Source organism: Rousettus aegyptiacus, unplaced genomic scaffold, assembly GCF_014176215.1.
Source record: "Rousettus aegyptiacus isolate mRouAeg1 unplaced genomic scaffold, mRouAeg1.p scaffold_m13_p_16, whole genome shotgun sequence".
In the NCBI taxonomy this organism is placed as follows: Eukaryota; Metazoa; Chordata; class Mammalia; order Chiroptera; family Pteropodidae; genus Rousettus; species Rousettus aegyptiacus.
In genome coordinates, this window is record NW_023416291.1 from 34,906,784 (window position 1) to 34,922,635 (window position 15,852).

General features: G+C 52.6%; 3 protein-coding genes across 4 annotated transcripts; 1 reads left to right on the forward strand and 2 right to left on the reverse strand.

The window, feature by feature from the left end:
- Positions 1–519: 519 nt before the first annotated feature.
- Positions 520–12,702, reverse strand: XAB2 (XPA binding protein 2). The gene is made up of 19 exons (XM_016163148.2): positions 12,599–12,702; positions 8,655–8,803; positions 8,236–8,359; positions 7,786–7,983; positions 6,833–6,967; positions 6,588–6,752; positions 4,826–4,970; positions 4,215–4,366; positions 3,996–4,115; positions 3,756–3,887; positions 3,529–3,660; positions 3,326–3,439; positions 2,199–2,361; positions 1,910–2,100; positions 1,597–1,719; positions 1,337–1,508; positions 942–1,071; positions 719–828; positions 520–628 (listed from the first exon to the last, which is right to left on the reverse strand). Exons 1-19 carry the CDS (start codon positions 12,647–12,649, stop codon positions 567–569), a joined length of 2,568 nt encoding a protein of 855 aa, XP_016018634.2. The 5' UTR covers positions 12,650–12,702; the 3' UTR covers positions 520–566.
- Positions 12,703–12,833: 131 nt separating this feature from the next.
- Positions 12,834–14,446, forward strand: LOC107519923 (protein PET100 homolog, mitochondrial). Of its 2 annotated transcripts, none has more exons than XM_036233772.1 (4): positions 12,834–12,986; positions 13,686–13,772; positions 13,931–13,963; positions 14,114–14,289. In XM_036233772.1, the coding sequence occupies exons 1-4, from the start codon at positions 12,960–12,962 to the stop codon at positions 14,171–14,173; spliced, it is 207 nt and encodes a 68-aa protein (XP_036089665.1). In that variant the 5' UTR covers positions 12,834–12,959; the 3' UTR covers positions 14,174–14,289. The 2 variants fall into 2 exon arrangements, with proteins under 2 accessions (XP_036089665.1, XP_016018635.1); XM_016163149.2 differs by lacking the exon at positions 14,114–14,289 and adding an exon at positions 14,296–14,446 and having other exon boundaries at positions 12,835–12,986.
- PCP2 (Purkinje cell protein 2) lies at positions 14,447–15,852 on the reverse strand. The gene is made up of 3 exons (XM_036233773.1): positions 15,642–15,852; positions 15,229–15,353; positions 14,447–14,629 (listed from the first exon to the last, which is right to left on the reverse strand). The coding sequence occupies exons 1-3, from the start codon at positions 15,850–15,852 to the stop codon at positions 14,510–14,512; spliced, it is 456 nt and encodes a 151-aa protein (XP_036089666.1). The 3' UTR covers positions 14,447–14,509.

The following is a 15,852-nucleotide window of genomic DNA, read 5'->3' on the forward strand; positions in this document are numbered from 1 at the left end:
CTCTTAATAGCTTAGAGCCCGATAATGATTTCCCAGAGCTTAGGACTAAGGGCCACACCCTTCTATGGCCCATGGCTGAGGTCTAGCTCCTGGCCACTGTCCAGGAGAGAAATGCCTTGCTAACTTAAGTCTCAGGACCAGGGAATGCCTGCCTCCCAAGCTTGCTGACCAGTCCTCTTGAGAGGAGGCTGGGAATCTCTACCTGCTGATTGGGGTGGTAGGGAGGGGACAGACAGGCCCTAGGTGGCAGGGTTTGGTGAGACCTAGGCAGTTGGTGGCAAGGTGCCCCAGGCTCAAGGATCAAGGAGGCCTCAGGCAGCAGAGAGACTGGTCTCCCAGTCCAGAACTGGCTCTGCAGGATGAAGATGGGTGTGTGCCCTGGCCCAGAGCCCGGCTGCCCCACCTCCTGTACCAGCCAATTGGGAAGTGGGGGGCTGGGCCCAGGACCAGAGCGAGAATGAACTGGCAGTCCCTTCAGGCACCTGGCAGAAGAAGGGTGGGCAAGAAGGAAGCTCAGACTATGTTCTACAAACACAGGCTTCATTGTGGGGGGTGGGCAGTGGGTGTTAGTCTTCTTTCAGGCTCCCGAACACGGCGGCCGGCACGCTCTGCTGCTCCAGCCGCACCTCTGGGGGGAGGTGGGGAAGGCACTGTCACTCTCCAGCAATCCAAAAGGGGGTCCCGCCCCGCCTCCCCCACCACTCTGCCGGCCCCTCACCATTGGGCTCAAGGTCCATCTCATCCTCGTCCTCATCCTCGCCCAGCTCAATCTCCTCTGGGTTGGCCTGCTGCGCCAGCTCAGCCAGCTCCTCCCGGGATGCGTCACTCCTGGGGTGGATGGGGGCCGCACAGCTCAGCTGGGCCTGACCACCTCTCCAACCTCCCCAGGAACCTCCTTCCAGAGGAGCTGGCCCACTTCCAGCCTCCAACCCTGTCCTCACCTCACAAACAGGATCTTGTTCTGGGCCCTTGGGGGCTGGTCGCGCTCGGCCTCGGCCGCCAGCTGCTCTGCTCGCTGCTCCAGTAGCTTCATGTCATCCATACCACTCTGCCCAGGGGCGAGGTCAGACACTGGGGGGAGAGTGAGGAATCAGACGCTGTGAGTGGGCTCACTCCCACAGCCACACCAGCTGCCTGATGTCCTCACCTGTCCCCAAGGCCCTAGACTTCAGTGAGTTCCCAGTCTCAGACCGGGGTGGTAGAGGCGGACCCTGATACTCCCAGACCCATGAGGTCAAGGCTAGGGAGAGAGCAGAGGCAGGACCCACAGGCCCTAAGACTGGAGACTGTGCTGCCCAGGGCAGACCTGGGGGGAGGGGTGGCCACTGCTGCTCACCAGTGCCTGTGGCGCTGCCTGACACCTTGAGCATCTGTGAGGCCATGAAGTTGACCTGCGTGTTGTACGTGGCCTGCACACTCCGGCGGATCCGCAGCATCTCCCTGATGGTGTCTTCATTGCCATGCCGGACCTCGAAGTCCTTCCACGTTTGCCAGAAGGCCCCAGTTGTCTGTGGAGGGCAGAGGGGTCTACATGACCTGGCCCACTTGGATGAAGCTTCTCAATGCCCGCCCACCTGCCCTGGGATCTCTCCCTACCCGAGGGTCGCAGATCTGAGAACAGAAACTGTAGATGGCTCGGGCGCGGTCTATCTCCCCAAGCTTGCATTCCATGTCTGCAAACCTCAGGCACATCTCCCGGGCATGCTCATCGGATAGCACCTGGGTGACAACAGGGTCACAATGAAGAGGCGCGAGGTGGAAAGAGAGCTGCTTTCAGATTTCCCACTATACCAGGCTGGTCCCTGAGCTTCCAGAATGCGTCTCCCAGTCCCCAGGCACAGGCATGCTCGGATCTCTCCCATCCTCTAAGGGTCCCCCAGCCCCAACTCTTTCCCCCTGCAACAGGCACCTCGATGGCTTTCTGGTAGATGCCGCGGGTGTGGGTGACTCCATAGATCTCGGCCGCTCGCTTGATATAGATATTGAACATGTCATACTGCTGGGCAGGTTCCACAGCCCGGGTAGCACGCTCGTACACAGCCATGGCATGCCGGGCCAGGCCCCATTCCTCCTCCAGCTGTGCGTACAGCAGGTACAGGGCTGCAGCAGGATAAAAGGGGGATCAGAGGTCTGTGGCCTGGCCCACAACACCCCTCCCCGCCCCACCACCCTGCACTAAGCCACCCGGCCCTCCTCACTCTTTGCGTATTTAGGGGGGCAGCCATCCAACGCCTGCTCAAAGAGATCCCGTGCCCGCTCCAGCTTGCGGCCCCCGTAGCGGGCGATGAATTTTGTCAAGTAGGTGCTCCAGATGTCTGACACATTAGGCCACTTGAACAGTGAGATGCCGCGCTCATATGCCTGCCCCGAGAGGAGGAGCTGTGAGTCCGCAGGAAGAGACCACCTGGCTCTCAGTCTGCCAGGACACTCACTGCCTGTGTCTCCTTCAGGCTCAGTGACTGGGGCCCAGCCCTGTCCACCCCTTGCTACAATTGTGGAGCACTAAGAAGGGCCTGTGTATTGTCTGTCTCCCCCAACAGACTGTAGGACCCCCAAAACAGGGTCAGGCCAGAACTAAGTCACCAGTAGGTAACATAATGAGTGAAGAAGGAGGTGGATCCTTAGCTCTGCAGACACTAGAGCCCAGACCAAGGGGCAGGGGCTATCACTCAAGTGGCGGCTGGCACATGTGTACATATACAAACTCCCATCCATGTATATATGCACAGTATCCAAATGTACATGTGTACACATATGACACCCTATGGACCTACGACCTGTCACTTGAGCAGCAGGGCAGAGACAGCCCCCACACACCCACACCAATGACCTCCCCACCACACACAAATACGGAGTCAGGACTTGGCGCCTGGGATGGGATGAACTGTGTTCCCCAAAATTCATCTTGAAGTCCTAGCCCCAGCATCTTAGAATGTGACTATATTTGAAGATAAGGTATTTACAGAGGTAACTAAGTTAAAATGAGATTATTAGAGTGAACCCTAATTCAATGACAGTGTTCTTATAAGAGGAAACCCAGACGCATGAAGAGACACCAGAAACTTGCACACACACAGGTAACCATGTGAGGACACAGGGAGAAGACGATCATCTACAAGCCAAGGAGAGAGGCCTCAGAAGGAACCAGCCCTGCTGACACCTCGATCTCAGATTTTCAGCCTCTAGAACTGTGAGAAGATAAATTTGTTGTATAAGCCGCCTGGCCTGTCGGACTTTAACAGTAGCCCCAGTGGACTAGCACAGTGTCCAAGGCACCAGAGTAGGGGACACTGCTGCCTGGAAGCTCCTGATTGGCCCTCCTCACCTTGAAGCTCTCCTCGAAGTATTTGTGCTCCTCCAGAAACATGGCGTAGTTGATGACGATCTGGGGGGTGGCAATGCGCAGGTCCAGGATGCGGTCATACACGGCCTTGGTAGACTGGAGGGGCAGGGACAAGCTGGAGTGTGCCCAGGGGCTGAGTCAGTGGCCCTACCCCTCTCGTGACCTGTTGGGTCTCGGCGGCTCACCTGAAAGGTGCCAAGGCTCTCCTCCAGGTCAGCAAGCATGGACCACACCTTCAGTGACTTGTACACACGGTTCTGCACAGGTTCTGAGCCATCAAAGTACTCAGCCCGGCGGGCAGGCAGCGCTGTTGCCTTCTGCAGAGAGAAAGCAGAAAGAACATGAGTTGGGAGCATCCCTGGCTGGGCCACACACTGCGCCCCTCCTCCGCCACACCCCATGTGGTATTTACTCGCAGCAGCCGCAAGGCCTGGTCATAATTCTCGTGCCGGAGCTCCAGCTCGCCACACTCGCACCACACGCTTGCCAGGTCATCCACCTGCTTGAAGCTCACCTTGGTGGCCTTTTCTAGGATGATGCGGGCCTGCCAGGACAGGCAGAAGCTAAGGTGAGACTCTAACAACCTACCTGCCCCTGGGTCATCTGAACAAGGATGCATCTGTGCTTACGTGCAACATGCAAACACACTCACATCATCCAGCTGCCCGTTGTCCTCATAAAATTTGGCAAAGGCTACCCACAGCGTGTGGGGTTTGCCCGTAGCCTTGAAAGGATCCACTGTCTGCACAGCCTCTGTGTACGTGTTGATGATCTGGGCAGGAGAGACTGGGTCAGCCTGGATGTCTGGGGCCATGGCAGGTGAAGGTGGGGTGGGGGACACGACTCTTGAGGGTACAGAGCAGTCACGCACCTCCCGGGGACGGCCCTGGTGCAAGGCCACGCGCTTGTGCCACTCATGTACATGGTGTGGGTTCTGGCGCAGCAAGACACTGTTGAGGAGCAGGGGCCGCCGGCTAATGAGCTGCTCAAAGCGAGCCAGGCGCAGCTCAAGGTCCACGTCATCTGGGACCCATGGGGAGGGCCAGGGAAGTGGAAGTGAGGGTCTCGGTACACAACCACCTCCGTCCCCCAGCCCTCTTTCCCTCCAGCCCTTGGCCAAGTGTTCTGGGTCTTCCAGACTCATCCCACTGTCCATCCTGCACCCTCCATGCTGGCCCCAGCCTGAGCTGCCCCCAAATCACTCTCACCTGACTCACCCCCCAGCCCCTATGTCTTCCCCAGAACTCCTTCCTTGCCAACCTCTGCCGTCCACCAAGCACTCCCTCCCCACCCCACCACTGTCTAGGCCAAGCCTGAGATGTATCCTCAGTCCTGGCTAGTAGCCAAGATTCTCCCCCTCCCGCATCACCCACCCAGCCTCCCTCCCTGCTGACCTGATCTACTACCTCTTCCTCTCCCCCTCCCAACCCCTGCAGGCTACAACAGCTGACTCTCTCCACCAGGACTTCCCCAGGAGCTCACCCTCCTCCTCCCGCCCCAGCTCTGAGGCAGTCTCCATCTTAGCTGCAATCATGCTCTCCTCGAACTGGGCATAACTGTCAAACACCTGTGTGAAGTCTCGCACGGTCATCACGGTCCGGATGGCTTCCTCGTAAACATCCCGAGCCTGTGGAAACAGTGGGGGGTGAAAGGGGAGCGCTGGAGTGAAGAGGCATATGTCCCCCCTACATGGACACTGGGGATCTGGCAGCACCACCCTTGGCATCAATCTCAAGTTGGGCTCCTTGCAGGGCCTTCCCCTGGGCCTGCGCACTCCCAGGGGGCTGCTCCACTCCATCAGGCCCTGGGCAGTGATACCCAGCAGAACCAGGACTGGAGCTGTCTCCTGCCCTGCTAGAGTGATCTGGAGACTTTGACTCCTCAGTAAACTGAGAGTGACAGCCACTCGTTCAGAGTCACCACAAGACTCAAGGGAGATGTGTCAAGTGCCTGGAACCCAGGTCATTATGAGAAACCTAAATTCAGCTCAGCCAGAGAGCTCAGTCATTGCTACTAAGCACCTCTTATGCCCACCTCACCCTCCTTCACCAGCTCACATTCTCCAGCTCGCCTCGCTCCCCCAAGCTTGGGCTCTACCGCCTCACCCCTGCCCCTGGCTGGTCCTGCTCCTCTGCCTCCACCTGGCTGCTGGTTCATCTCGTGCCACCAGCCTTGGCCCATGCATTCTACTTTAAGTGGCAGCCTAAACAGTCACTGTAAAATGGACATCTGGCCATGCCTCAAGCCTGGCTGGTGGCTCCGCCCCTCCACCCAATGGGACATAGCCAGCCTCTCCTCAGGGAAGGCTCCCCCTTCCCTAGCCCTTCACAGGCCACTCTCTCCATTCAGACTCACCACCTCCTCCAAGACCCTAAAACCCCAAGCTAGCCCCTCTGGGGACTTCTCAGGGCTCTATGTACCCAGCATCCTGTGAGCATGCCCCTCCACTGCCCAAGGACAAGAGAGAGCAAGGTAACATGGACACTGACTATAAAAAATGATGCAAAAGGAGCCACTTTAAATGGAGTCAGAGCTGCCATCCCAGAGGCACTGCTGTGCACGTCTTACTCCTCAAACCCTGGAATCTTAAAACAGGGCAAAATAACATTTGAACTGAGCCTAAAGCAATTTTGTATCTTAAATCATTGTTTGCAAAAAAAAAAAAAAAAAAAAAAAAAAAAAAAAAAAAAAGAGCAGATATTATGACTACTGGACTAAAAATTAAAACATTGTTACAAATCGGCATCACTATGTTAGCTTATCTGCACCTGAAGAAACTCCTTCCTTTTACTCACATAATCTTATTCCTTTTCTTTCTCATAAATACCTTGCCTTGATTCCTAATCGGAACACTATTTGGGTTTTTGCCTTAATCAGTGCCTTCCAAAACAGTTATTCTTTTGGATCTCAAATAAACGCTTATTGCCTCTCGCTCGGGCCTTTTGGGTTAATAACACCAAGACCTGGGGAGTGACCCTCCTATCAACCACCTGCTCGGTACCTGATTTGTGAGAGCGCAACTGTCACACTCATGATTTTTCAAATGAAGATACCCAGGCTTAGTGGGCGCAGACCACACAGCCATGGGGAACCCAGGTCTGGCTGACCTTGGGTGGGTGTGCTTACCAGCAGGCCTTCAGGAGAGTAAATGTGTACAAAGGCTCTCTGTGTGCAACCTCCTTACATGTGTGTCCCCATGCATCTCCCAAGTGCCATGCACTGGTGACAGAGTATACCCACACACCTTCTCGAAGTGGCCACTGCGGATATAATAGTCGGCCAGTGAGCACCAGAGCTTGCCCAGCTGGTCAGTGAAGCGGGTGAGGCCCCCACGGATGATGGCGTCCACGTTGAGCGACTGCACTTTGTCCGGGTTCTGGGAGATGAGGTCGCAGAGCTCGTGCCACAGCTGTAAGAGCCAGGAAGGAGTCTCAGCCTTGGCCCTAAGGGGTGAGTCCTCCCACCTGGCCCGTCTAGCCTCACACCCACCTGGTAGTTGGACTTGCCGGCCTTGGAGACGAAGCGCTCGTCGTTTACCACGGTGGCCAGGCGCTGTGCAGCCTCATCTAGCCGGTCACTTGACTTAAGGTACTCAATGTACTCCTCTGCGCTCTCAGGACTCAGCTGGGCACCAACCCACCACGCCAGCAGTCAGAAGGGCCACACTGCTATGGCCCCTTCCCTACTCAATGGCTCCGGGCCACCCATCAGACTGCCACCTCTGTCCTGGCCCTGCCGTCCCAGTCTTAGCCATATCTGTCCATCCTGGACCCCATGGGTGCATCCTTGGTCCCATCAATCCAGCCTGGGCCCTAGTGATCTAGCCTTGGTCCTGAATGCTCCAGCCTGGGCCTCACTGGTCCAATCCCAGTCCTAACTGGTCTGGCTTACACATCAATGGTCCAGCCTGCACAGGCCAGGTCCTAATTTCATCACAAACTTCCTACCCAAAAGCCCTGTGCTGAGGGTTTCACGATGTGTAAATGACATTATAGGTTTGAGAAAACCACACGGCCCCATCCTGTTTGCACACTAATTCTCCACCCTGCCTGGTATACTTTCCCATAGCTATTTGTCTCCTTCTCCTTGCCTTCCCACGGTTGCAGTTTTACTCTGGTTTACAATGTGGTAAGCCCATGTGTATTTGTCTACCCAGTAAGACTGAAAGCCCCCTGAAGGCAGGTACTGTCTTAGTCCTCTTCATCCTGCCATGTGCTGGGGACACATGTGAAAGGGGTGCTGGAACTATTTGGAGAATAAACAAATAAATTGCAAACAAGAGCCTGCCTACCTGTCTCAAGGAGCCCTTTTCCCACATACTGTCTGTTAGGTGACATCCACATGGGGCTAGTGTCCCCCTGAGCCAGTTTTGGGAGCTCCTGAACTGGAGAACAGACCCACTTGCCTGAGCCTGGCCCCGCCTCACTCTCCAATAAGCTTACCTTGAGGAAGCGCCGGTAGCCCCGCACAGCTGTCTCAGGCAGTGGGTGTGAGCGCAGGAAGCGCAGGTACAAGGGCCAAATACGAGAGTGTTGTGTGATGGGCAGTGCCCGGAGAGCACGGTCGAAAGTGCGACGGGTGTGAGTGACGCGGCCCTGGTCCATCAGGAATTGGCAATAATCTAGCCACAGACGTGGCATCTGGAAGCATGAAGAAAGGCAGGGTCTGAGCTGCTGGCACTATGGCTCAGCCACAAAAACACCTGATGTCTTACAGCCAAGTCAAGAAAGCAGCAGGATCCAAAACCCTGTCCCTTCGGGGCTAAGTCTAGCTCAACCTCAAGTGCACAGAGGCAACAGGACTCCAGCTTCCCCTGCTTCATCCACGTCCACGGACTCTGGGCCCCACCTCCCCACTCACCCCCTGGCCCAGCTTCCCCTGCCCCCACCAACCTTGTGCATAAACACAAAAGCCCTCTCGTGGCAGTTGTTGACATCTTCGTAGGCAGGGTCAGTTACACAGCGGGGCTTCACTTGTGCCCGGCGCGCCTTCAGGTAGCGGTACCAGAGTTTGTAGCTGTGGAGTAGGGGGAGGAGGTGGACAGTGATTGGTCAGCTTTATGGAGCCCCAGAATCCTTCACCCTGTCCCACGAGGCAACTGCTGGGAAAAGGGGCCTCGGGAGGGGTGACAAGTCTCAGCAATGAGGGGTTAGGCCGGGACATCAGGGAGGGTGAAATGACTCATCAGAGGATGTATAATCAGTGACAGTACACAGCAACCACCTGGGACCTACTGGCCAGTGCTGTTATGACTGGACAAGGTGGTCTGGGGGCTGGAGGAGGTAAGGCAGCGAGCTAGAACTGCTCCCACCTGCAGGGCAGCAGCTTGAGAGCCCGCTCATATAGCTGATTGAGCCGGGGCTTCGGGGCTCCCTGTTTGAACTCGATGTAGCGGAGCCAGCATTTGACGGAGAACTGGTTCCGCATGATTTCTTCCTCATAGGGGAGGTCCTCTTCATCCTGCCAAGGCCAGGGAATGGGGAGGAGAGAGACCTGCCCTCAGAGCTTGAGCACAGAACCACTCCATTCCAAACACCAGACCCTTACCCATACCCTAGTGTCCACCCTCGGAGCCAGGCCACCAGATGCCCAGATACCAGGACTTGGTCTAGACTTAACCCTGGGAATTCTACTGCCTACAATCTGACCCAGAACATCAGATGCCTCAGTCATAGGGTTCTAGGCCAGACATAAGACCATCACCCAGACACCTGTCTTTTGGCCTTCCAAATCAAGCTACCCACTCTCTGGCCCAGATCACCAGACTCCTTAGGCTCCCTAGTCTAATACCAGGCCTCTGCCCTGGGCAGCACGCCTATACATTCTCGCAACATGCCTTGTCCTGGATACCACGTCTCTGGCTCCTCAGGCTCTCACTAGCCAGAGTCTAATTCGACTGTGCCCCAGAACTTGGAAGCTGGACCCTTATTTCAGAAAGACAGGTATGGACCACACATCAGCCTGTAGCATGGACACTGAGGAATACAGTGAAGAAATAAAATGAAATAGATCCTATATAAAGCCACAAAAAAAGCCTCAATAACTTCAAAAAGACTGAAATCATATCAAGCATCATATCACATCAAGCAACTTATCATATCATATCAAACATCATATCAAGCAACTCTCCCAAATATATAGGATGCAGCAAAAGCAGTTCTAAGAGAGAGGTTCATAACTATACTGACTCACCACAAGAAACAAGAAAAATCTCAAATAAACAATCTAACTTCATACCTAAAGAAACTAGAAAAAGAAAACCAAACACCCAACTTAATCAGAAGGAAGGAAATAATTACAATTAGAGCAGAAATGAAATAGATATTAAAAAAAAAATAAACAGGAAAAATCAATTAAACTAAGAGCTGGTTCTTTGAAAAGATACACAAAATTGAAAAACCTTTAACTAAACTCATTAAGAAAAAGAGAGAGCCCAAATAAGTCATTAATGAAGGAGAAGTTACACCACCACAGAAATACAAAGAAATATTAAAGAGTACTACATACAATTAACTGCCAAGAAGTCCAACAATTGAGGAGAAATGGATAAATTTCTAGAAGTACGTTACCTTTCAAGACTGATCCAGGAAGAGCAGGAAAATCTAAACAGACCAATTACTAGCACTGAAATTGAAGTAGTAATCAAAAAACTTTCAACATATAAAAATCCAGGACAAGACAGCTTCACAGTGAATATTACCAAACATTTAAAGAAAAATTAATACCTGTACTTCTTAAACTATTTCGAAAAATTAAAGAGAAGAGAATGCTCCCAAACTCCTTCTACAAAGCCAACACTGGCCTGATACTTGAACCATACAAAGACATTACAACAAAATTACAGGCCGATATCATTGATGAATGCGGATGCAAAGATTCTCAAAAAAAATACTAACAAATCAGATTCAACAATATTTTAAAAGAATTATACACCAAAACCAAGTGGGATTTATCCCAGGGATGCCAAGGATAGTACCACATCCATAATCAATCAACATGATATATCACATTAACAAAATTGAACATAAAAATCATATGATCACCTCAATAGACACAGAAAAATCATTTGACAAAATTCGATACCTCTTTATGATAAAAATTCTCAACAAGTGGGTACAGAAGGAACACACCTCAACATAATAAAGGCTACATATGACAAACCACAGCTAATATAATCAATAGTGAAAAGCTGAACACTTCCTCTTAAGGTCAGGAACAAGACAAAGATGCTACTATTCAATGTAGTGTTGGCAGTCTTAGCCACAGCAATCAGACAAGAAAAAGAAATGAAAGGCATACGAATTGGAAAGAAGTAAAACTCTCATTGTTTGCAGCTGATATACTATATATAGAAAACCTTAACGACTCCACCAAAAAACATTAGAATAAATGAATTCAGAAAAGTTGCATGATGCAAAATCAATACACAGACATCTGTTGTGTTTCTATACACCAACAATGAATGATCAGACAGTAAAATTAAGAAAACAATCCCAACTACAATTACATCAAAAAAGAATAAAATACCTCGGAATAAATTTAACCAACAAAGTGAAAGACCTGTACTCTGAAAACTATAAGACACTGGAGAAGGAACTCAAGAAGAATAAATGGAAGGATACACCATGCTCATGGATTGTAAGGATTAATATTGTTAAAACGTCCTTAGTACCTAAAGCAATACACAAATTCGAAGAGGTATCGTTAAAATACCAATGGCATTCTTCTCAAAACTAAAACAACTCTCATCTTAAAATTTACATGGAACTACAAAAGACCCCAAATATGCAAAGAAATCTTGAGAAAGAACAAAGTGGGAGGTATTATGCTTCCAAGGTATGGAAGCTACCTAGGTGTCCACTGATGGATGAATGGATGAAGATGTGGTGTACATATATACATGTGTGTATACATACATACATACATACAATGAAATATTATTCAGCAAGAAGGAATATCTTGACATTTGTGACATGGATGGACCTAGAGGATATTATGCTAAGTGAAAGTCATATAGAAAAATACAAATACCATATGATCTCCTTTACATATGGAATCTAAGAAAACAAAGCAGAAAAAGACCCACAGGTATAGAAAACAAGCTGATGGTTGCCAAAGGGGAGCAGAGTGGGGGAACGGGTAAAAAAAGGAATATTCCAAAAACAAGAAAAAAAAAAAGAAAGAAAATGGAGTCACTATAGTCAAGCTGCTAAATTACTAAAAAATCAAGTAGGCTGAGATATGAGGAAATGATTCTATTCTTAACTATCCTGAGAACAGGCCTTTTGAACTTTCTACTCTTGTGTCACTGCCTGGATTTACATCAGTTTATTGTGTATCAATCCCTGGACATACACCAGACCTCCAGATGATCCTCTTATTACTCTCAGAAGGACTCAATATTCAAGCTACCTGACATGACCAGACATCCTGGCACCCAAACTCTAGATGACCTGGCGCACATAATCCAGACCAGATGACATCTGACTGAGAACCATCCTGGACCAATCCTACAGGTTAAGAATGCAGGGCTGATTATTCTCAAGAATGCACCTCCTACCATAAGAACTCAACTTTTCTCTCTTCAGAATACTTGTGGATTTCTGCCTAGCTTTGTTTGCAGTTTGCAAACTCTAAGACCCTTGAATACATCTTTACTATTTATTTCTAGCCAAAGCCTCCAGACTCTTTGAGTTCGTGGGAAAACACCAAGAATCTGGTGAACACGCAAGGCCTCTACTCTAGAAACCAAGTCGTTGACTCTTCAGGATCCCACTGGCCATCGCCTAACCAGCTCATCAGCAGGTCTTTATTTCACTCCAGGGTTCTCCTAAACCAGACACCAACCCTTTATCCCAGAAACTAAGTGTCAGGACCAGACCTAGGCCATAATCCAGGACACCAAGCCTTTACCAGGAACCCTGGCCTGGTCACCATACTCTTTGACTTCAGATACCCGGCCTCTCAACTATTCGAATTTCCCTCCTCTCCACCTCCCCGCTCTTATTTCCCACCCTTCGGTCCTGGATACCACAGCTTTAATCTGGACAGCAGTTCTTTACTTAGGCCACCTGGGCTCCGGCACCAGAATTTTACTCTTGGCCAGCCTGGTCCGGACATCATCGTTAGGGTCCTCCCGCTCTCGGGCCGATAGAGCTTTGGCCCAGATCCCCGAGGATCATGCCCCAGCCCCCTGCGGCATCCAGGCGCCTATGCCCCCAGCGTGGGCTACTCCCAGCTCCAAAGCAGACTCACGAAGACAAGATCTGGCCGCTCCGACCGCGAGAGCCGCGCCATTACCACCATTTTCCTGGCTTTCCAGCTACAGGCCGGAGTCGCGTTAGAATGACGTATCGCTCTGCACGCCCTCCCCGCCTCCGATCCAGACTCATTTCTTATTGGCTAACCCCTTCCCGAGAGCGTGGCCAGTGTTGTTGACTTTCGCCTAGACGAGTCCGGCGACCGGAAGCAGAGAGTCGGAGTCCGAAGATGACGTCACCCAGGAGGTAGTCGGCCAATCAGCTTCAGTGGTGGATCCCGCGAATTCCCAAGCAGCTGCTGCGCTGGTAGAGGGTGGGCTTCGGGCGGAAGCCACAGTTAGCCTCGCAGTAGCGAAATGGGGGTGAAGCTGGAGGTGTTTCGGGTCAGTGGGCACTGGAGAGGGTGGGCGGGAGCGTCTTCTTGTATCTGCGAAGGAGGCTTTGAAAAGGGGGCATTCCAAGAGAGGGCGCTCCGGGAAGAAAGATCCTGAGATTTGAGAAGGCTCTTTAGGGTTGGAGATCCAGAGTGGGGCGGCGCCAAGTTAGTAGGGGAGGCTCCGGGCAGGCTGTTTGAGGAAGGGTCTCTGAGAAGGGTGATCTGGGGAGGGGGCTTTAAGAAGGAAGGTTCCAGACTCTGAAGGAGCTCTTGGGTTCAGGATGGGCGGCTGTGTGTCTCTGATAGGGAGACTCCTAGACTAGGGGAGAGACTCTAAAGAATGAGGGGTTTGGAGTGCCTTGGGATCTGACTTGTGGGGCGGGGGTAAGGAAGTCCCAAAGAGATGTCTATGATTGTAGTAGGAGCTCCTGCGCTCCCAGGGTCAGGGTGTGTGTGTGTCTGTCTGTCTGTCTTTAAGAGGGAGTCTCTCAGACTCAGAAGGAGCTTTCAGAAATAAGATCTTTTAGATTATGGGGGCTAGACTCCCATAATCCTGGGGTTCTTGGGGGGTCCTGAGGAGGCGCCCCTGGGCTCTGCTGGAGGGGTGGGGTGGGGGGTGGGAGGTTGTCTTCCAGGCCCTGAGCAACCTCTGCAAATTGGAGGAGAAGGGTTATCCCTGGCTCTGCTCATCACCTTCCTCTTTCAGATGACACTCTACCTCACCTTCCCTGTGGCTATGTTCTGGATTGCCAATCAGGCCGAGTGGTTTGAGGACTATGTCATACAGCGCAAGGTGGGCACAGGGAGAGTGTTCAAGGGCTCGTTGTAGGGGGAGGAGGAGGGTATCAGGCACCAGCCTGCTGGGAGCCCATGTCTGCCTCTCATGAGCCGACCTGCCCTGGGTGTGCAGCTCTGAAGGCACCTGGCTCATCTGTGACTTTGTCCCTACAGAGGGAGTTGTGGCCACCTGAGAACGAGGACCAGGTAAGTGACACATTGTTCCTCCCACCAGAGCGACAGAGGTGACCTGAGTCCCTGTGGCTATGATGGGTTCAGTGAAAATGTAACCCTGGGTCCTGAGCAGGGACTGACAGCAGAGGAGCATGTGGTTTCCTTACGGTCCTCTCCCTGAAGGATGAAGCTGATCCACACACTTGGACCCTGCTTGTAATTGGCACAGGGCTTCCAATGTAGACACTGAACTACTCTGAAGTCACGGCCTGGGACAGTAAGGGCATAGTGGTGGGAGAGGGGTCCAGGCCCTGAGGTATGTGCCCCCCTCCTTCCTTCCCATCATACCCCTTCCCCACCTTTAGCGCCGAGAGCTAGAAGAATTCAAAGAGAGGATACGGAAGCAGCGGGAGGAGAAGCTCCTTCGTGCTGCCCAGCAGAACTCCTGAGGCCTCCAAGTGCCTAAGTCCCAGCCCCTCCACCCATGAAATAACACACACTCATTTGTTGCTCGTGGAAGTGTTTTATTGTGTGCTTTTTTGGGGGGGGCCTGAGTGGGAACCAGGACAGCTCAGGCCCTCAGGGGGCTTGTGTCTGGGGCTGGGGACTGCTGTTCCGACGGAAGCTGAGAGCAGTCGGGTCCTGAGGGGCGAGAAGAGGTTGGGGACTGAGCGTCCCAGCTCGTTTCTGCACTCCATCCTGCAGATGAAGAGGGGTCAGCAAGAGGGAGGGTCCAAGGCAGTGCCGGCCAGAAGTGACACAAACAATGGAGGGAGAGTGCCGGTGGGAACCAGTGTCCTACCTCCCACCATCTGCCCCGACCATCCCTGAGCTTCTACATACCTTAGTTACTCATTGCTTAGGGTGGTATTTGGGTATGAGGTGGGGGTCTTGATCAGAACCCAATCTGTGCATGATTACGTGTGACATGGACACCTCTGAGTGTATGGATGTGTCCTGTGCATGAGTTCGTGTACCTTCCTCCCTGGGAGTGCATTGCCAGAAAGGGGTTTCTGTTCTCTCTGGCCGCCCTAAAACCATCAGACATGGGGGTAGGAGCCATGAGTTCCAGCCACGGCTCTGACATTAACATGCCCACTGCATGACCTTGGGAACCTCTTGGTCCTGCCTGGGCCTTCATCTTTCTCTCTGAAGTCGGGTATTGGATTGACTGGCAGGGGCACAAGGTGGCACATGATGAACAGGGGTGGAGATTCCCTTCAGGCTTAGCGTGGGAGGCAGGGGTTGGGGGCTCCACCTGGTTGGTCTCTCCTCAGCCCCAGCAGAACATCACCTACCTTGGGACCCACAGGCTGGAAGCCAGGCAGGGCACTGACTGTCACTCGCTGGTCATCCATGCGGCGGCCCTGGGTGCTGGCCACCATGTCCATGAGACTGTCCATCTCTGGTGCAGGGCCACTCTCTGCGTGGAGCAGGGGCAGGTGGGGATGAACACATACACAGATTCCAGGGAACACAGCCCACCCTTTCTCCCCACTCACATTCTCCAGGAAGCATGCTCGCCTCCCCACTGCTACCCCTTATTCCGAGACCCACAGGTATCCCAGATCCCCGGTTGCCTGTTCACTCTCTCGGACTCTTGCCCACATGCTCTCCAGCTAGTCACTCACCCTGTACCCCTATACCCCAACCATACACCATGATCCTCAAAAATCACACCACCCTCATACATCCCACTGCCCACTCTCACGGCTCTCGGAAGTTGTTCCTGGCCCTGCCTGCAGCGAGCAGCGCTGCTCCTCCATTCGGTCACCCTGCACATGGCTCAGCAGGTTGAAGAAGCCCTCTTGGTCTGGGGAGCCCGCCTGGTGGACAGACAGACCAGGTTCAATAGGCCCTTCACCAGCTGCCACGCTGCCCTCCCCTTCTCTGCTCTCACCATAGTCCCTGCTGATGTGCAT